Raw genomic sequence first — 21,798 nt, forward strand, 5'->3', positions numbered from 1 at the left:
CTGGGCTGGCATCCCATGTCAGGGACAGGATGTTGGTGGAACAGGACACCATGCCCCCCAGGTCGATTGGGTGGACACAGTGCTGAGCAGTCCAGAGACAACAGATGTACTAGAGTATACAGTTGCTAACTCAAGTCCAACAAGTGGGAATGTAATGAAGAATGGAATCTCGGACCCCCAGAACTTAATTATTGCGTTAATGCGTCAGATCCTCCATCAGGTTCAGGGGAAAGATGTATGAGAAAAGATACAAACCAGACTATCAAAGTCTCCACCCCACTAAATGGATGGGCTAAATGTCCCCTCCCCTTCTGAAATTCGAAAGATGTGAACACTTGTGAAATTGTGATTTGTCCAAATGATCAGTGACGGAAGAAATCTTCACAGCGGAACAAAGTCCCTGGTTAATCGTCTCATCCCACAGTCTGTTGAGAGATGCTGCGATATGTTACGTGCGTCTGTTCATGAGAGATTATGAAGGATGTAATCGAGTTCTAGATCTACAAGATATTCCTCACAGAGAGATCAGACAGACTCTGTCTCTTCTCACCTGTTCTGAGTTCAACGTCAGGGCTGGGGTCGCTATAGCAGCCCCTGTCCATGGTAACCACGGTGACAGCGTAGGTCTCGGCGCAGTGCAGGTCGGTGAAGGAACAGTCGGTGGAGTTGGAGCTGCAGGTGTGGGTGTGTCCGTCGTCACCTGTGGCTGTTGCTAGGTACATGTCCGCCCTGGCAACGGCCGTCCAGGAGACAGTGCTCATGTTGCCATCACACTGCAGAGACGTTGTGACATTGGTGGGGGGACAGGCACCTGTAGGGAGAGAGAAAGAGAGAGAGGGAGGGTGATGGAGAAAGAGAGAGACAGAGAGAAAGGAGAGACAGAGAAAAGGAGAGAGTATTATTTGTATTTTTGAAAACGTTTACTTTTACTTCATCACATTTCTGAAGACAGTGATGTACTTTTTACTCCATACATTTTCCCAAACACCCATTGTTCCTGTTCCCAAGAAAGCTAAGGTAACTGAGCTAAACGACTACCGCCCTGTAGCACTCACTTCCGTCATCATGAAGTGCTTTGAGAGACTAGTCAAGGACCATATCACCTCCACCCTACCTGACACCCTAGACCCACTCCAATTTTCTTACCGCCCAAATAGGTCCACAGACGATGCAATCTCAACCACACTTTACACTGCCCTAACCCATCTGGAGAAGAGGAATACCTATGTGAGAATGCTGTTCATCAAATCAAATCAAATCTGATTTGTCACATACACATCCGGAGGCAGCCGGAGGCAGCTTTTAACACCATAGCATTTAACACCATAGTACCCTCCAAACTCGTTATCAAGCTCGAGACCCTGGGTCTCGACCCCGCCCTGTGCAACTGGGTACTGGACTTCCTGACGGGCCGCCCCCAGGTGGTGAGGGTAGGTAACAACATCTCCACCCCGCTGATCCTCAACACTGGGGTCCCACAAGGGTGCGTTCTGAGCCCTCTCCTGTACTCCCTGTTCACCCACGACTGCGTGGCCAGGCACGCCTCCAACTCAATCATCAAGTTTGCGGACGACACAACAGTGGTAGGCTTGATTACCAACAACGAGGGATGGGGATTGTTGTAAAATATATCACTAGCCACTTTAAACAATGCTACTTAATATAATGTTTACATACCCTACATTATTCATCTCATATGTCTACTTATATACTGTACTCTATATCATCTACTGCATCTTTATGTAATACATGTATCACTAGCCACTTTGAACTATGCCACTTTGTTTACATACTCATCTCATATGTATATACTGTACTCGATACCATCTACTGCATCTTGCCTATGCCGCTCTGTACCACCACTCATTCATATATCTTTATGTACATATTCTTTATCCCTTTACACTTGTGTGTATAAGGTAGTAGTTTTGGAATTGTTAGTTAGATTACTCGTTGGTTATTACTGCATTGTTGGAACCAGAAGCACAAGCATTTCGCTACACTCGCATTAACATCTGCTAACCTTGTGTATTTGACAAATCAAATTCGATTTGATTTGATTTGATTTACATGTTGACAGGAAAATGTTCAAATTCACAGACTTATAAAGATAACATCTCTGATCATCCCTACTGCCCCTGATCTGGCAGAATCACTGAACACAAATGCTTTGTATGTAAATTATGTCTGAGTGTTGGACTGTGCCCCTGGTTATCCGTCAATAAAAATGTAATACAAATTGTGGGATATGAAGTGGTGTTGTTAGCACCCCCTATCTTCATGGAGTGTAAGGTGTTATTGGCCCCGGACACTGGGCTGGCATCCCATGTCAGGGACAGGATGTTGGTGGAACAGGACACCATGCCCCCCAGGTCGATTGGGTGGACACAGTGCTGAGCAGTCCAGAGCCAACAGATGTACTAGAGTATACAGTTGCTAACTCAAGTCCAACAAGTGGGAATGTAATGAAGAATGGAATCTCGGACCCCCAGAACTTAATTATTGCGTTAATGCGTCAGATCCTCCATCAGGTTCAGGGGAAAGATGTATGAGAAAAGATACAAACCAGACTATCAAAGTCTCCACCCCACTAAATGGATGGGCTAAATGTCCCCTCCCCTTCTGAAATTCGAAAGATGTGAACACTTGTGAAATTGTGATTTGTCCAAATGATCAGTGACGGAAGAAATCTTCACAGCGGAACAAAGTCCCTGGTTAATCGTCTCATCCCACAGTCTGTTGAGAGATGCTGCGATATGTTACGTGCGTCTGTTCATGAGAGATTATGAAGGATGTAATCGAGTTCTAGATCTACAAGATATTCCTCACAGAGAGATCAGACAGACTCTGTCTCTTCTCACCTGTTCTGAGTTCAACGTCAGGGCTGGGGTCGCTATAGCAGCCCCTGTCCATGGTAACCACGGTGACAGCGTAGGTCTCGGCGCAGTGCAGGTCGGTGAAGGAACAGTCGGTGGAGTTGGAGCTGCAGGTGTGGGTGTGTCCGTCGTCACCTGTGGCTGTTGCTAGGTACATGTCCGCCCTGGCAACGGCCGTCCAGGAGACAGTGCTCATGTTGCCATCACACTGCAGAGACGTTGTGACATTGGTGGGGGGACAGGCACCTGTAGGGAGAGAGAAAGAGAGAGAGGGAGGGTGATGGAGAAAGAGAGAGACAGAGAGAAAGGAGAGACAGAGAAAAGGAGAGAGTATTATTTGTATTTTTGAAAACGTTTACTTTTACTTCATCACATTTCTGAAGACAGTGATGTACTTTTTACTCCATACATTTTCCCAAACACCCATTGTTCCTGTTCCCAAGAAAGCTAAGGTAACTGAGCTAAACGACTACCGCCCTGTAGCACTCACTTCCGTCATCATGAAGTGCTTTGAGAGACTAGTCAAGGACCATATCACCTCCACCCTACCTGACACCCTAGACCCACTCCAATTTTCTTACCGCCCAAATAGGTCCACAGACGATGCAATCTCAACCACACTTTACACTGCCCTAACCCATCTGGAGAAGAGGAATACCTATGTGAGAATGCTGTTCATCAAATCAAATCAAATCTGATTTGTCACATACACATCCGGAGGCAGCCGGAGGCAGCTTTTAACACCATAGCATTTAACACCATAGTACCCTCCAAACTCGTTATCAAGCTCGAGACCCTGGGTCTCGACCCCGCCCTGTGCAACTGGGTACTGGACTTCCTGACGGGCCGCCCCCAGGTGGTGAGGGTAGGTAACAACATCTCCACCCCGCTGATCCTCAACACTGGGGTCCCACAAGGGTGCGTTCTGAGCCCTCTCCTGTACTCCCTGTTCACCCACGACTGCGTGGCCAGGCACGCCTCCAACTCAATCATCAAGTTTGCGGACGACACAACAGTGGTAGGCTTGATTACCAACAACGAGGGATGGGGATTGTTGTAAAATATATCACTAGCCACTTTAAACAATGCTACTTAATATAATGTTTACATACCCTACATTATTCATCTCATATGTCTACTTATATACTGTACTCTATATCATCTACTGCATCTTTATGTAATACATGTATCACTAGCCACTTTGAACTATGCCACTTTGTTTACATACTCATCTCATATGTATATACTGTACTCGATACCATCTACTGCATCTTGCCTATGCCGCTCTGTACCACCACTCATTCATATATCTTTATGTACATATTCTTTATCCCTTTACACTTGTGTGTATAAGGTAGTAGTTTTGGAATTGTTAGTTAGATTACTCGTTGGTTATTACTGCATTGTTGGAACCAGAAGCACAAGCATTTCGCTACACTCGCATTAACATCTGCTAACCTTGTGTATTTGACAAATCAAATTCGATTTGATTTGATTTGATTTACATGTTGACAGGAAAATGTTCAAATTCACAGACTTATAAAGATAACATCTCTGATCATCCCTACTGCCCCTGATCTGGCAGAATCACTGAACACAAATGCTTTGTATGTAAATTATGTCTGAGTGTTGGACTGTGCCCCTGGTTATCCGTCAATAAAAATGTAATACAAATTGTTGGATATGAAGTGGTGTTGTTAGCACCCCCTATCTTCTGGGAGTGTAAGGTGTTATTGGCCCCGTACACTGGACTGGCATCCCAGGTCAGGGACAGGATGTTGGTGGAACAGGACACCATGCCCCCCAGGTCGATGGGTGGACACAGTGCTGAGCAGTCCAGCGACAACAGATGTACTAGAGTATACAGTTGCTAACTCAAGTCCAACAAGTGGGAATGTAATGAAGAATGGAATCTCGGACCCCCAGAACTTAATTATTGCGTTAATGCGTCAGATCCTCCATCAGGTTCAAGGGAAAGATGTATGATAAAAGATACAAACCAGACTATCAAAGTCTCCACCCCACTAAATGGATGGGCTAAATGTCCCCTCCATTTCTGAAATTCGAAAGATGTGAACACTTGTGAAATCGTGATTTGTCCAAATGATCAGTGGCGGAAGAAATCTTCACAGCGGAACAAAGTCCCTGGTTAATCGTCTCATCCCACAGTCTGTTGAGAGATGCTGCGATATCGTTCTATGTTACGTGCGTCTGTTCATGAGAGATTATGAAGGATGTAATCGAGATCTACAAGATATTCCTCACAGAGAGATCAGACAGACTCTGTCTCTTCTCACCTGTTCTGAGTTCAACGTCAGGGCTGGGGTCGCTATAGCAGCCCCTGTCCATGCTAACCACGGTGACAGCGTAGGTCTCGGCGCAGTGCAGGTCGGTGAAGGAACAGTCGGTGGAGTTGGAGCTGCAGGTGTGGGTGTGTCCGTCGTCACCTGTGGCTGTTGCTAGGTACATGTCCGCCCTGGCAACGGCCGTCCAGGAGACAGTGCCCATGTTGCCATCACACTGCAGAGACGTTGTGACATTGGTGGGGGGACAGGCACCTGTAGGGAGAGAGAAAGAGAGAGAGGGAGGGTGATGGAGAAAGAGAGAGACAGAGAGAAGGGAGAGACAGAGAAAAGGAGAGAGTATTATTTGTATTTTTGACAACGTTTACTTTTACTTCATCACATTTCTGAAGACAGTGATATACTTTTTACTCCATACATTTTCCCAAACACCCATTGTTCCTGTTCCCAAGAAAGCTAAGGTAACTGAGCTAAATGACTACCGCCCCGTAGCACTCACTTCCGTCATCATGAAGTGCTTTGAGAGACTAGTCAAGGACCATATCACCTCCACCCTACCTGACACCCTAGACCCACTCCAATTTGATTACCGCCCAAATAGGTCCACAGACGATGCAATCTCAACCACACTTTACACTGCCCTAACCCATCTGGACAAGAGGAATACCTATGTGAGAATGCTGTTCATTAAATCAAATCAAATTTAATTTGTCACATACACATCCGGAGGCAGCCGGAGGCAGCTTTTAACACCATAGCATTTAACACCATAGTACCCTCCAAACTCGTTATCAAGCTCGAGACCCTGGGTCTCGACCCCGCCCTGTGCAACTGGGTACTGGACTTCCTGACGGGCCGCCCCCAGGTGGTGAGGGTAGGTAACAACATCTCCACCCCGCTGATCCTCAACACTGGGGCCCCACAAGGGTGCGTTCTGAGCCCTCTCCTGTACTCCCTGTTCACCCACGACTGCGTTGCCAGGCACGCCTCCAACTCAATCATCAAGTTTGCGGACGACACAACAGTGGTAGGCTTGATTACCAACAACGAGCGGACGGCCTACAGGGAGGAGGTGAGGGCCCTCGGAGTGTGGTGTCAGGAAAATAACCTCACACTCAACGTCAACAAAACTAAGGAGATGATTGTGGACTTCAGGAAACAGCAGAGGGAACACCCCCCTATCCACATCGATGGAACAGTAGTGGAGAGGGTAGTAAGTTTTAAGTTCCTCGGCGTACACATCACAGACAAACTGAATTGGTCCACCCACACAGACAGCATTGTGAAGAAGGCGCAGCAGCGCCTCTTCAACCTCAGGAGGCTGAAGAAATTTGGCTTGTCATCAAAAGCACTCACAAACTTCTACAGATGCACAATCGAGAGCATCCTGTCGGGCTGTATCACCGCCTGGTACGGCAACTGCTCCGCCCACAACTGTAAGGCTCTCCAGAGGGTAGTGAGGTCTGCACAACGCATCACCGGGGGCAAACTACCTGCCCTCCAGGACACCTACACCACCCGATGTCACAGGAAGGCCATAAAGATCATCAAGGACAACAACCACCCGAGCCACTGCCTGTTCACCCCGCTATCATCCAGAAGGCGAGATCAGTACAGGTGCATCAAAGCTGGGACCGAGAGACTGAAAAACAGCTTCTATCTCAAGGCCATCAGACTGTTAAACAGCCACCACTAACATTGAGTGGCTGCTGCCAACACAATGACTCAACTACAACCACTTTAATAATGGGAATTGATGTAAAATATATCACTAGCCACTTTAAACAATGCTACTTAATATAATGTTTACATACCCTACATTATTAATCTCATATGTCTACTTATATACTGTACTCTATATCATCTACTGCATCTTTATGTAATACATGTATCACTAGCCACTTTGAACTATGCCACTTTGTTTACATACTCATCTCATATGTATATACTGTACTCGATACCATCTACTGCATCTTGCCTATGCCGCTCTGTACCACCACTCATTCATATATCTTTATGTACATATTCTTTATCCCTTTACACTTGTGTGTATAAGGTAGTAGTTTTGGAATTGTTAGTTAGATTACTCGTTGGTTATTACTGCATTGTTGGAACCAGAAGCACAAGCATTTCGCTACACTCGCATTAACATCTGCTAACCATGTGTATGTGACAAATAACATTTGATTTGATTTGATTTACATGTTGACAGGAAAATGTTCAAATTCACAGACTTATAAAGATAACATCTCTGATCATCCCTACTGCCCCTGATCTGGCAGAATCAATGAACACAAATGCTTTGTATGTAAATTATGTCTGAGTGTTGGACTGTGCCCCTGGTTATCCGTCAATAAAAATGTAATACAAATTGTGGGATATGAAGTGGTGTTGTTAGCACCCCCTATCTTCTGGGAGTGTAAGGTGTTATTGGCCCCGTACACTGGGCTGGCATCCCAGGTCAGGGACAGGATGTTGGTGGAACAGGACACCATGCCCCCCAGGTCGATGGGTGGACACAGTGCTGAGCAGTCCAGAGACAACAGATGTACTAGAGTATACAGTTGATAACTCAAGTCCAACAAGTGGGAATGTAATGAAGAATGTAATCTCGGACCCCCAGAACTTAATTATTGCGTTAATGCGTCAGATCCTCCATCAGGTTCAGGGGAAAGATGTATGAGAAAAGATACAAACCAGACTATCAAAGTCTCCATCCCACTAAATGGATGGGCTAAATGTCCCCTCCCCTTCTGAAATTCGAAAGATGTGAACACTTGTGAAATCGTGATTTGTCCAAATGATCAGTGGCGGAAGAAATCTTCACAGCGGAACAAAGTCCCTGGTTAATCGTCTCATCCCACAGTCTGTTGAGAGATGCTGCGATATCGTTCTATGTTACGTGCGTCTGTTCATGAGAGATTATGAAGGATGTAATCGAGTTCTAGATCTACAAGATATTCATCACAGAGAGATCAGACTCTGTCTCTTCTCACCTGTTCTGAGTTCAACGTCAGGGCTGGGGTCGCTATAGCAGGCCCTGTCCATGGTGACCACGGTGACAGCGTAGGTCTCGGCGCAGTGCAGGTCGGGGAAGGAACAGTCGGTGGAGTTGGAGCTGCAGGTGTGGGTGTGTCCGTCGTCACCTGTGGCTGTTGCTAGGTACATGTCCGCCCTGGCAACGGCCGTCCAGGAGACAGTGCCCATGTTGCCATCACACTGCAAAGACGTTGTGACATTGGTGGGGGGACAGGCACCTGTAGGGAGAGAGAAAGAGAGAGAGAGGAAGAGAGAGGGGAGAGAGAGAGAGAAGGGGAGAGAGAAAGAGAGAGAGGGAGGGTGATGGAGAAAGAGAGAGACAGAGAGAAGGGAGAGACAGAGAAAAGGAGAGAGTATTATTTGTATTTTTGACAACGTTTACTTTTACTTCATCACATTTCTGAAGACAGTGATATACTTTTTACTCCATACATTTTCCCAAACACCCATTGTTCCTGTTCCCAAGAAAGCTAAGGTAACTGAGCTAAACGACTACCGCCCCGTAGCACTCACTTCCGTCATCATGAAGTGCTTTGAGAGACTAGTCAAGGACCATATCACCTCCACCCTACCTGACACCCTAGACCCACTCCAATTTGCTTACCGCCCAAATAGGTCCACAGACGATGCAATCTCAACCACACTTTACACTGCCCTAACCCATCTGGACAAGAGGAATACCTATGTGAGAATGCTGTTCATCAAATCAAATCAAATCAAATCTGATTTGTCACATACACATCCGGAGGCAGCCGGAGGCAGCTTTTAACACCATAGCATTTAACACCATAGTACCCTCCAAAATCGTCATCAAGCTCGAGACCCTGGGTCTCGACCCCGCCCTGTGCAACTGGGTACTGGACTTCCTGACGGGCCGCCCCCAGGTGGTGAGGGTAGGTAACAACATCTCCACCCCGCTGATCCTCAACACTGGGGCCCCACAAGGGTGCGTTCTGAGCCCTCTCCTGTACTCCCTGTTCACCCACGACTGCGTGGCCACGCACGCCTCCAACTCAATCATCAAGTTTGCAGACGACACAACAGTGGTAGGCTTGATTACCAACAACGAGGAGACAGCCTACAGGGAGGAGGTGAGGGCCCTCGGAGTGTGGTGTCAGGAAAATAACCTCACACTCAACGTCAACAAAACTAAGGAGATGATTGTGGACTTCAGGAAACAGCAGAGGGAACACCCCCCTATCCACATCGATGGAACAGTAGTGGAGAGGGTAGTAAGTTTTAAGTTCCTCGGCGTACACATCACAGACAAACTGAATTGGTCCACCCACACAGACAGCATCGTGAAGAAGGCGCAGCAGCGCCTCTTCAACCTCAAATTATGTAAATTATGTCTGAGTGTTGGACTGTGCCCCTGGTTATCCGTCAATAAAAATGTAATACAAATTGTGGGATATGAAGTGGTGTTGTTAGCACCCCCTATCTTCTGGGAGTGTAAGGTGTTATTGGCCCCGTACACTGGGCTGGCATCCCAGGTCAGGAACAGGATGTTGGTGGAACAGGACACCATGCCCCCCAGGTCGATGGGTGGACACAGTGCTGAGCAGTCCAGAGACAACAGATGTACTAGAGTATACAGTTGCTAACTCAAGTACAACAAGTGGGAATGTAATGAAGAATGGAATCTCGGACCCCCAGAACTTAATTATTGCGTTAATGGGTCAGATCCTCCATCAGGTTCAGGGGAAAGATGTATGAGAAAAGATACAAACCAGACTATCAAAGTCTCCACCCCACTAAATGGATGGGCTAAATGTCCCCTCCCCTTCTGAAATTCGAAAGATGTGAACACTTGTGAAATCGTGATTTGTCCAAATGATCAGTGGCGGAAGAAATCTTCACAGCGGAACAAAGTCCCTGGTTAATCGTCTCATCCCACAGTCTGTTGAGAGATGCTGCGATATCGTTCTAAGTTACGTGCGTCTGTCCATGAGAGATTATGAAGGATGTAATCGAGTTCTAGATCTACAAGATATTCATCACAGAGAGATCAGACTCTGTCTCTTCTCACCTGTTCTGAGTTCAACGTCAGGGCTTGGGTCGCTATAGCAGTCCCTGTCCATGGTAACCACGGTGACAGCGTAGGTCTCGGCGCAGTGCAGGTCGGTGAAGGAACAGTCGGTGGAGTTGGAGCTGCAGGTGTGGGTGTGTCCGTCGTCACCTGTGGCTGTTGCTAGGTACATGTCCGCCCTGGCAACGGCCGTCCAGGAGACAGTGCCCATGTTGCCATCACACTGCAGAGACGTTGTGACATTGGTGGGGGGACAGGCACCTGTAGGGAGAGAGAAAGAGAGAGAGGGAGCGTGATGGAGAAAGAGAGAGACAGAGAGAAGGGAGAGACAGAGAAAAGGAGAGAGTATTATTTGTATTTTTGACAACGTTTACTTTAACTTCATCACATTTCTAAAGACAGTGATGTACTTTTTACTCCATACATTTTCCCAAACACCCATTGTTCCTGTTCCCAAGAAAGCTAAGGTAACTGAGCTAAACGACTACCGCCCCGTAGCACTCACTTCCGTCATCATGAAGTGCTTTGAGAGACTAGTCAAGGACCATATCACCTCCACCCTACCTGACACCCTAGACCCACTCCAATTTGCTTACCGCCCAAATAGGTCCACAGACGATGCAATCTCAACCACACTTTACACTGCCCTAATCCATCTGGACAAGAGGAATACCTATGTGAGAATGCTGTTCATCAAATCAAATCAAATCAAATCTGATTTGTCACATACACATCCGGAGGCAGCCGGAGGCAGCTTTTAACACCATAGCATTTAACACCATAGTACCCTCCAAACTCGTCATCAAGCTCGAGACCCTGGGTCTCGACCCCGCCCTGTGCAACTGGGTACTGGACTTCCTGACGGGCCGCCCCCAGGTGGTGAGGGTAGGTAACAACATCTCCACCCCGCTGATCCTCAACACTGGGGCCCCACAAGGGTGCGTTCTGAGCCCTCTCCTGTACTCCCTGTTCACCCACGACTGCGTGGCCACTCACGCCTCCAACTCAATCATCAAGTTTGTGGACGACACAACAGTGGTAGGCTTGATTACCAACAACGAGGAGACGGCCTACAGGGAGGAGGTGAGGGCCCTCGGAGTGTGGTGTCAGGAAAATAACCTCACACTCAACGTCAACAAAACTAAGGAGATGATTGTGGACTTCAGGAAACAGCAGAGGGAACACCCCCCTATCCACATCGATGGAACAGTAGTGGAGAGGGTAGTAAGTTTTAAGTTCCTCGGCGTACACATCACAGACAAACTGAATTGGTCCACCCACACAGACAGCATCGTGAAGAAGGCGCAGCAGCGCCTCTTCAACCTCAGGAGGCTGAAGAAATTCGGCTTGTCACCAAAAGCACTCACAAACTTCTACAGATGCACAATCGAGAGCATCCTGTCGGGCTGTATCACCGCCTGGTACGGCAACTGCTCCGCCCACAACTGTAAGGCTCTCCAGAGGGTAGTGAGGTCTGCACAACGCATCACCGGGGGCAAACTACCTGCCCTCCAGGACACCTACACCACCCGATGTCACAGGAAGGCCATAAAGATCATCAAGGACAACAACCACCCGAGCCACTGCCTGTTCACCCCGCTATCATCCAGAAGGCGAGATCAGTACAGGTGCATCAAAGCTGGGACCGAGAGACTGAAAAACAGCTTCTATCTCAAGGCCATCAGACTGTTAAACAGCCACCACTAACATTGAGTGGCTGCTGCCAACACACTGACTCAACTCCAGCCACTTTAATAATGGGAATTGATGTAAAATATATCACTAGCCACTTTAAACAATGCTACTTAATATAATGTTTACATACCCTACATTATTAATCTCATATGTCTACTTATATACTGTACTCTATATCATCTACTGCATCTTTATGTAATACATGTATCACTAGCCACTTTGAACTATGCCACTTTGTTTACATACTCATCTCATATGTATATACTGAACTCGATACCATCTACTGCATCTTGCCTATGCCGCTCTGTACCACCACTCATTCATATATCTTTATGTACATATTCTTTATCCCTTTACACTTGTGTGTATAAGGTAGTAGTTTTGGAATTGTTAGTTAGATTACTCGTTGGTTATTACTGCATTGTTGGAACCAGTAGCACAAGCATTTTGCTACACTCGCATTAACATCTGCTAACCATGTGTATGTGACAAATAACATTTGATTTGATTTGATTTACATGTTGACAGGAAAATGTTCAAATTCACACTTATAAAGATAACATCTCTGATCATCCCTACTGCCCCTGATCTGGCAGAATCACTGAACACAAATGCTTTGTATGTAAATTATGTCTGAGTGTTGGACTGTGCCCCTGGTTATCCGTCGATTAAAATGTAATACAAATTGTGGGATATGAAGTGGTGTTGTTAGCACCCCCTATCTTCTGGGAGTGTAATGTGTTATTGGCCCCGTACACTGGGCTGGCATCCCAGGTCAGGGACAGGATGTTGGTGGAACAGGACACCATGCCCCCCAGGTCGATGGGTGGACACAGTGCTGAGCAGTCCAGAGACAACAGATGTACTAGAGTATACAGTTGCTAACTCAAATCCAACAAGTGGGAATGTAATGAAGAATGGAAACTCGGACCCCCAGAACTTAATTATTGCGTTAATGCATCAGATCCTCCATCAGGTTCAGGGGAAAGATGTATGAGAAAAGATACAAACCAGACTATCAAAGTCTCCACCCCACTAAATGGATGGGCTAAATGTCCCCTCCCCTTCTGAAATTCGAAAGATGTGAACACTTGTGAAATTGTGATTTGTCCAAATGATCAGTGACGGAAGAAATCTTCACAGCGGAACAAAGTCCCTGGTTAATCGTCTCATCCCACAGTCTGTAGAGAGATGCTGCGATATCGTTCTATGTTACGTGCGTCTGTTCATGAGAGATTATGAAGGATGTAATCGAGTTCTAGATCTACAAGATATTCCTCACAGAGAGATCAGACAGACTCTGTCTCTTCTCACCTGTTCTGAGTTCAACGTCAGGGCTGGGGTCGCTATAGCAGCCCCTGTCCATGCTAACCACGGTGACAGCGTAGGTCTCGGCGCAGTGCAGGTCGGTGAAGGAACAGTCGGTGGAGTTGGAGCTGCAGGTGTGGGTGTGTCCGTCGTCACCTGTGGCTGTTGCTAGGTACATGTCCGCCCTGGCAACGGCCGTCCAAGAGACAGTGCCCATGTTGCCATCACACTGCAGAGACGTTGTGACATTGGTGGGGGGACAGGCACCTGTAGGGAGAGAGAAAGAGAGAGAGGGAGGGTGATGGAGAAAGAGAGAGACAGAGAGAAGGGAGAGACAGAGAAAAGGAGAGAGTATTATTTGTATTTTTGACAACGTTTACTTTTACTTCATCACATTTCTGAAGACAGTGATATACTTTTTACTCCATACATTTTCCCAAACACCCATTGTTCCTGTTCCCAAGAAAGCTAAGGTAACTGAGCTAAACGACTACCGCTCCGTAGCACTCACTTCCGTCATCATGAAGTGCTTTGAGAGACTAGTCAAGGACCATATCACCTCCACCCTACCTGACACCCTAGACCCACTCCAATTTGCTTACCGCCCAAATAGGTCCACAGACGATGCAATCTCAACCACACTTTACACTCCCCTAACCCATCTGGACAAGAGGAATACCTATGTGAGAATGCTGTTCATTGACTACGGCTCAGCATTTAACACCATAGTACCCTCCAAACTGGTCATCAAGCTCGAGACCCTGGGTCTTGACCCCGCCCTGTGCAACTGGGTACTGGACTTCCTGACGGGCCGCCCCCAGGTGGTGAGGGTAGGTAACAACATGTCCACCCCGCTGATCCTCAACACTGGGGCCCCACAAGGGTGCGTTCTGAGCCCTCTCCTGTACTCCCTGTTCACCCACGACTGCGTGGCCACGCACGCCTCCAACTCAATCATCAAGTTTGTGGACGACACAACAGTGGTAGGCTTGATTACCAACAACGAGGGATGGGGATTGTTGTAAAATATATCACTAGCCACTTTAAACAATGCTACTTAATATAATGTTTACATACCCTACATTATTAATCTCATATGTCTACTTATATACTGTACTCTATATCATCTACTGCATCTTTATTTAATACATGTATCACTAGCCACTTTGAACTATGCCACTTTGTTTACATACTCATCTCATATGTATATACTGAACTCGATACCATCTACTGCATCTTGCCTATGCCGCTCTGTACCACCACTCATTCATATATCTTTATGTACATATTCTTTATCCCTTTACACTTGTGTGTATAAGGTAGTAGTTTTGGAATTGTTAGTTAGATTACTCGTTGGTTATTACTGCATTGTTGGAACCAGTAGCACAAGCATTTTGCTACACTCGCATTAACATCTGCTAACCATGTGTATGTGACAAATAACATTTGATTTGATTTGATTTACATGTCTCCAAGGTGGCATAGCAGTTCAGACGTCTTTTGTCCTCGTCTTGTCGTGTCCTGTATATATATATATTTACAACTTTTTCACATACATTTTATTTTTATTTTCCATCAACTCATCTTCAAAACACTCTCCTGCAACCCGCCTCACCAATGTATATTTATAAAAAAGTATTATTTACCTCAGATCTGTAATCCTCCAAGAAGCTAGCCAGAAACTCCAAGAAGCTAGCCTGAAACTAGCCAGAAGCTAATCCAGAAGCTAGTTCAGAAGCTAGTTAGCTCCTTTACTGGCAAATCGTTAATATTCAGCTAACCACGGTTTGTGGTCATCAGCTATCCTTTAGCTCGAAAATCTATCGCCAGTTCTGTACGGCGCAGCGCGGCTCGGAACGGAACATACCGGACCAATTTTTCTCTCCATGTCCCTGGACATTCATACCCGGATCTCACAGCTAGCTAGCTGCTATCCGTGTGACCATCGGAGCTAGCAAGCTCCGTCAATCACTCCTGAGTTCCATCAATCACACCTGGGCTGCAGTCACCTATCCGGACCCGTTTTACTGCCTTCGCGGAGCCCCACCGGGCCTTCACAACTGGACTGCCGACGTTATCTACCCGAAGGAGTTATTCGGCCGGCTCCTCCGTCGCGACGTTACCTGAACGCCCATCTGCGGCCTGCTAACCGTTAGCTGTCTTACCGGCTGCTATCTGAATAGACAATCGGACAATTTTTTTTTAATTATTATTTTTTTTTTAAATTATTTTTTTAATTATTATTATTATATTTTCTTCTTGGGCCTCTATAACTATATCTATTGTTTTTATTTTTGTTGTTGTTGTGTGATTTGGATTAATCCCCTCTACCACACGGAACCCCACTAATCTACTGACGGAACGTAAGGGGTGGCTAACAGACCTCCATCCTATGCTAGCTTGCTACCGATGCCCTGGCTAGCTGTCTAAATCACCAACCAACCTCTCCACTCACCGGACCCTTTTGATCACTCGACTAAGCATGCCTATCCTTAATGTCAATATGTCTTGTCCATTTCTGTTCTGGTTAGTGTTTATTGGCTTATTTCACTGTAGAGCCTCTAGTCCTGCTCACTATACCTTATCCAACCTATTAGTTCCACCACCCACACATGCAATGACATCTCCTGGTTTCAACGATGTTTCTAGAGACAATATCTCTCTCTTCATCACTCAATACCTAGGTTTACCTCCACTGTATTCACATCCTGCCATACATTTGTCTGTACATTATACCTTGATGCTATTTTATCGCCCCCAGAAACCTCCTTTTACTCTATGTTCCAGACGTTCTAGACGACCAATTCTCATAGCTTTTAGCCGTACCCTTATTCTACTCCTCCTATGTTCCTCTGGCGATGTAGAGGTGAATCCAGGCCCTGCAGTGCCTAGCTCCACTCCTATTCCCCAGGCGCTCTCTTTTGACGACTTCTGTAACCGTAATAGCCTTGGTTTCATGCATGTTAACATTAGAAGCCTCCTCCCTAAGTTTGTTCTATTCACTGCTTTAGCACACTCTGCCAACCCGGATGTTCTAGCTGTGTCTGAATCCTGGCTTAGGAAGACCACCAAAAATTCTGAAGTTTTAATTCCAAACTACAACATTTTCAGACAAGATAGAACTGCCAAAGGGGGCGGTGTTGCAATCTACTGCAAAGATAGCCTGCAGAGTTCTGTCCTACTATCCAGGTCTGTACCCAAACAATTTGAACTTCTACTTTTAAAAATCCACCTCTCTAAAAACAAGTCTCTCACCGTTGCCGCCTGCTATAGACCACCCTCTGCCCCCAGCTGTGCTCTGGACACCATATGTGAACTGATTGCCCCCCATCTATCTTCAGAGTTCGTGCTGCTAGGCGACCTAAACTGGAACATGCTTAACACCCCAGCCATCCTACAATCTAAACTTGATGCCCTCAATCTCACACAAATAATCAATGAACCTACCAGGTACCTCCCCAAAACCTTAAACACGGGCACCCTCATAGATATCATCCTAACCAACTTCCCCTCTAAATACACCTCTGCTGTCTTCAACCAAGATCTCAGCGATCACTGCCTCATTGCCTGCATCCGTAATGGGTCAGCGGTCAAACGACCTCCACTCATCACTGTAAAACGCTCCCTGAAACACTTCTGCGAGCAGGCCTTTCTAATCGACCTGGCCGGGGTATCCTGGAAGGATATTGATCTCATCCCGTCAGTAGAGGATGCCTGGATATTTTTTAAAAATGCCTTCCTAACCATCTTAAATAAACATGCCCCATTCAAGAAATTTAGAACCAGGAACAGATATAGCCCTTGGTTCTCCCCAGACCTGACTGCCCTTAACCAACACAAAAACATCCTATGGCGTTCTGCATTAGCATCGAACAGCCCCCGTGATATGCAGCTGTTCAGGGAAGCTAGAAATCATTATACACAGGCAGTTAGAAAAGCCAAGGCTAGCTTTTTCAAGCAGAAATTTGCTTCCTGCAACACTAACTCAAAAAAGTTCTGGGACACTGTAAAGTCCATGGAGAATAAGAACACCTCCTCCCAGCTGCCCACTGCACTGAAGATAGGAAACACTGTCACCACTGATAAATCCACCATAATTGAGAATTTCAATAAGCATTTTTCTACGGCTGGCCATGCTTTCCACCTGGCTACTCCTACCCCGGACAACAGCACTGCACCCCCAACAGCAACTCGCCCAAGCCTTCCCCATTTCTCCTTCTCCCAAATCCATTCAGCTGATGTTCTGAAAGAGCTGCAAAATCTGGACCCCTACAAATCAGCCGGGCTAGACAATCTGGACCCTTTCTTTCTAAAATTATCTGCCGAAATTGTTGCCACCCCTATTACTAGCCTGTTCAACCTCTCTTTCGTGTCGTCTGAGATTCCCAAAGATTGGAAAGCAGCTGCGGTCATCCCCCTCTTCAAAGGGGGGGACACTCTTGACCCAAACTGCTACAGACCTATATCTATCCTACCGTGCCTTTCTAAGGTCTTCGAAAGCCAAGTCAACAAACAGATTACCGACCATTTCGAATCTCACCATACCTTCTCTGCTATGCAATCTGGTTTCAGAGCTGGTCATGGGTGCACCTCAGCCACGCTCAAGGTCCTAAACGATATCTTAACCGCCATCGATAAGAAACATTACTGTGCAGCCGTATTCATTGATCTGGCCAAGGCTTTCGACTCTGTCAATCACCATATCCTCATCGGCAGACTCGACAGCCTTGGTTTCTCAAATGATTGCCTCGCCTGGTTCACCAACTACTTCTCTGATAGAGTTCAGTGTGTCAAGTCGGAGGGTCTGCTGTCCGGACCTCTGGCAGTCTCTATGGGGGTGCCACAGGGTTCAATTCTTGGACCGACTCTCTTCTCTGTATACATCAATGAGGTCGCTCTTGCTGCTGGTGAGTCCCTGATCCACCTCTACGCAGACGACACCATTCTGTATACTTCCGGCCCTTCTTTGGACACTGTGTTAACAACCCTCCAGGCAAGCTTCAATGCCATACAACTCTCCTTCCGTGGCCTCCAATTGCTCTTAAATACAAGTAAAACTAAATGCATGCTCTTCAACCGATCGCTACCTGCACCTACCCGCCTGTCCAACATCACTACTCTGGACGGCTCTGACTTAGAATACGTGGACAACTACAAATACTTAGGTGTCTGGTTAGACTGTAAACTCTCCTTCCAGACCCATATCAAACATCTCCAATCCAAAGTTAAATCTAGAATTGGCTTCCTATTTCGCAACAAAGCATCCTTCACTCATGCTGCCAAACATACCCTTGTAAAACTGACCATCCTACCAATCCTCGACTTTGGCGATGTCATTTACAAAATAGCCTCCAATACCCTACTCAACAAATTGGATGCAGTCTATCACAGTGCAATCCGTTTTATCACCAAAGCCCCATATACTACCCACCATTGCGACCTGTACGCTCTCGTTGGCTGGCCCTCGCTTCATACTCGTCGCCAAACCCACTGGCTCCATGTCATCTACAAGACCCTGCTAGGTAAAGTCCCCCCTTATCTCAGCTCGCTGGTCACCATAGCATCTCCCACCTGTAGCACACGCTCCAGCAGGTATATCTCTCTAGTCACCCCCAAGACCAATTCTTTCTTTGGCCGCCTCTCCTTCCAGTTCTCTGCTGCCAATGACTGGAACGAACTACAAAAATCTCTGAAACTGGAAACACTTATCTCCCTCACTAGCTTTAAGCACCAACTGTCAGAGCAGCTCACAGATTACTGCACCTGTACATAGCCCACCTAAAATTTAGCCCAAACAACTACCTCTTTCCCAACTGTATTTAATTTTTATTTATTTATTTATTTTGCTCCTTTGCACCCCATTATTTTTTTATTTCTACTTTGCACATTCTTCCATTGCAAAACTACCATTCCAGTATTTTACTTGCTATATTGTATTTACTTTGCCATCATGGCCTTTTTTGCCTTTACCTCCCTTCTCACCTCATTTGCTCACATTGTATATAGACTTGTTTATACTGCATTATTGACTGTATGTTTGTTTTTACTCCATGTGTAACTCTGTGTCGTTTTATCTGTCGAACTGCTTTGCTTTATCTTGGCCAGGTCGCAATTGTAAATGAGAACTTGTTCTCAACTTGCCTACCTGGTTAAATAAAGGTAAAATAAATAAATAAAAAATGTTGACAGGAAAATGTTCAAATTCACACTTATAAAGATAACATCTCTGATCATCCCTACTGCCCCTGATCTGGCAGAATCACTGAACACAAATGCTTTGTATGTAAATTATGTCTGAGTGTTGGACTGTGCCCCTGGTTATCCGTCGATTAAAATGTAATACAAATTGTGGGATATGAAGTGGTGTTGTTAGCACCCCCTATCTTCTGGGAGTGTAATGTGTTATTGGCCCCGTACACTGGGCTGGCATCCCAGGTCAGGGACAGGATGTTGGTGGAACAGGACACCATGCCCCCCAGGTCGATGGGTGGACACAGTGCTGAGCAGTCCAGAGACAACAGATGTACTAGAGTATACAGTTGCTAACTCAAATCCAACAAGTGGGAATGTAATGAAGAATGGAAACTCGGACCCCCAGAACTTAATTATTGCGTTAATGCATCAGATCCTCCATCAGGTTCAGGGGAAAGATGTATGAGAAAAGATACAAACCAGACTATCAAAGTCTCCACCCCACTAAATGGATGGGCTAAATGTCCCCTCCCCTTCTGAAATTCGAAAGATGTGAACACTTGTGAAATTGTGATTTGTCCAAATGATCAGTGACGGAAGAAATCTTCACAGCGGAACAAAGTCCCTGGTTAATCGTCTCATCCCACAGTCTGTAGAGAGATGCTGCGATATCGTTCTATGTTACGTGCGTCTGTTCATGAGAGATTATGAAGGATGTAATCGAGTTCTAGATCTACAAGATATTCCTCACAGAGAGATCAGACAGACTCTGTCTCTTCTCACCTGTTCTGAGTTCAACGTCAGGGCTGGGGTCGCTATAGCAGCCCCTGTCCATGCTAACCACGGTGACAGCGTAGGTCTCGGCGCAGTGCAGGTCGGTGAAGGAACAGTCGGTGGAGTTGGAGCTGCAGGTGTGGGTGTGTCCGTCGTCACCTGTGGCTGTTGCTAGGTACATGTCCGCCCTGGCAACGGCCGTCCAAGAGACAGTGCCCATGTTGCCATCACACTGCAGAGACGTTGTGACATTGGTGGGGGGACAGGCACCTGTAGGGAGAGAGAAAGAGAGAGAGGGAGGGTGATGGAGAAAGAGAGAGACAGAGAGAAGGGAGAGACAGAGAAAAGGAGAGAGTATTATTTGTATTTTTGACAACGTTTACTTTTACTTCATCACATTTCTGAAGACAGTGATATACTTTTTACTCCATACATTTTCCCAAACACCCATTGTTCCTGTTCCCAAGAAAGCTAAGGTAACTGAGCTAAACGACTACCGCTCCGTAGCACTCACTTCCGTCATCATGAAGTGCTTTGAGAGACTAGTCAAGGACCATATCACCTCCACCCTACCTGACACCCTAGACCCACTCCAATTTGCTTACCGCCCAAATAGGTCCACAGACGATGCAATCTCAACCACACTTTACACTCCCCTAACCCATCTGGACAAGAGGAATACCTATGTGAGAATGCTGTTCATTGACTACGGCTCAGCATTTAACACCATAGTACCCTCCAAACTGGTCATCAAGCTCGAGACCCTGGGTCTTGACCCCGCCCTGTGCAACTGGGTACTGGACTTCCTGACGGGCCGCCCCCAGGTGGTGAGGGTAGGTAACAACATGTCCACCCCGCTGATCCTCAACACTGGGGCCCCACAAGGGTGCGTTCTGAGCCCTCTCCTGTACTCCCTGTTCACCCACGACTGCGTGGCCACGCACGCCTCCAACTCAATCATCAAGTTTGTGGACGACACAACAGTGGTAGGCTTGATTACCAACAACGAGGGATGGGGATTGTTGTAAAATATATCACTAGCCACTTTAAACAATGCTACTTAATATAATGTTTACATACCCTACATTATTAATCTCATATGTCTACTTATATACTGTACTCTATATCATCTACTGCATCTTTATTTAATACATGTATCACTAGCCACTTTGAACTATGCCACTTTGTTTACATACTCATCTCATATGTATATACTGTACTCGATACCATCTACTGCATCTTGCCTATGCCGCTCTGTACCACCACTCATTCATATATCTTTATGTACCTATTCTTTATCCCTTTACACTTGTGTGTATAAGGTAGTAGTTTTGGAATTGTTAGTTAGATTACTCGTTGGTTATTACTGCATTGTTGGAACCAGAAGCACAAGCATTTCGCTACACTCGCATTAACATCTGCTAACCTTGTGTATATGACAAATAACATTTGATTTGATTTGATTTACATGTTGACAGGAAATGTTAAAATTCACAGACTTATAAAGATAACATCTCTGATCATCCCTACTGCCCCTGATCTGGCAGAATCACTGAACACAAATGCTTTGTATGTAAATTAT

The 21,798-nt window shown here is 46.2% G+C and overlaps 1 protein-coding gene across 3 annotated transcripts in view; it reads right to left on the reverse strand.

The window, feature by feature from the left end:
- Window positions 1-21,798, reverse strand: part of LOC116358645 (uncharacterized) — a 98,116-nt gene that overhangs the window by 54,375 nt on the left and 21,943 nt on the right. Inside the window, exons 10-16 of one of the 3 annotated variants that reach the window (XM_031810761.1) lie at window positions 20,226-20,486; window positions 13,257-13,517; window positions 10,248-10,508; window positions 8,176-8,436; window positions 5,174-5,434; window positions 2,862-3,122; window positions 551-811 (exon numbers count right to left, since the gene is read on the reverse strand). In XM_031810761.1, the coding sequence (XP_031666621.1) occupies window positions 551-811; window positions 2,862-3,122; window positions 5,174-5,434; window positions 8,176-8,436; window positions 10,248-10,508; window positions 13,257-13,517; window positions 20,226-20,486 (1,827 nt within the window). Of the gene's footprint in view, window positions 1-550; window positions 812-2,861; window positions 3,123-5,173; window positions 5,435-8,175; window positions 8,437-10,247; window positions 10,509-13,256; window positions 13,518-14,896; window positions 14,948-20,225; window positions 20,487-21,798 lie in introns of those variants that run through there. The other 2 variants (XM_031810763.1, XM_031810762.1) reach the window with 2 other exon arrangements.

This window comes from Oncorhynchus kisutch, linkage group LG30, assembly GCF_002021735.2.
Source record: "Oncorhynchus kisutch isolate 150728-3 linkage group LG30, Okis_V2, whole genome shotgun sequence".
In the NCBI taxonomy this organism is placed as follows: Eukaryota; Metazoa; Chordata; class Actinopteri; order Salmoniformes; family Salmonidae; genus Oncorhynchus; species Oncorhynchus kisutch.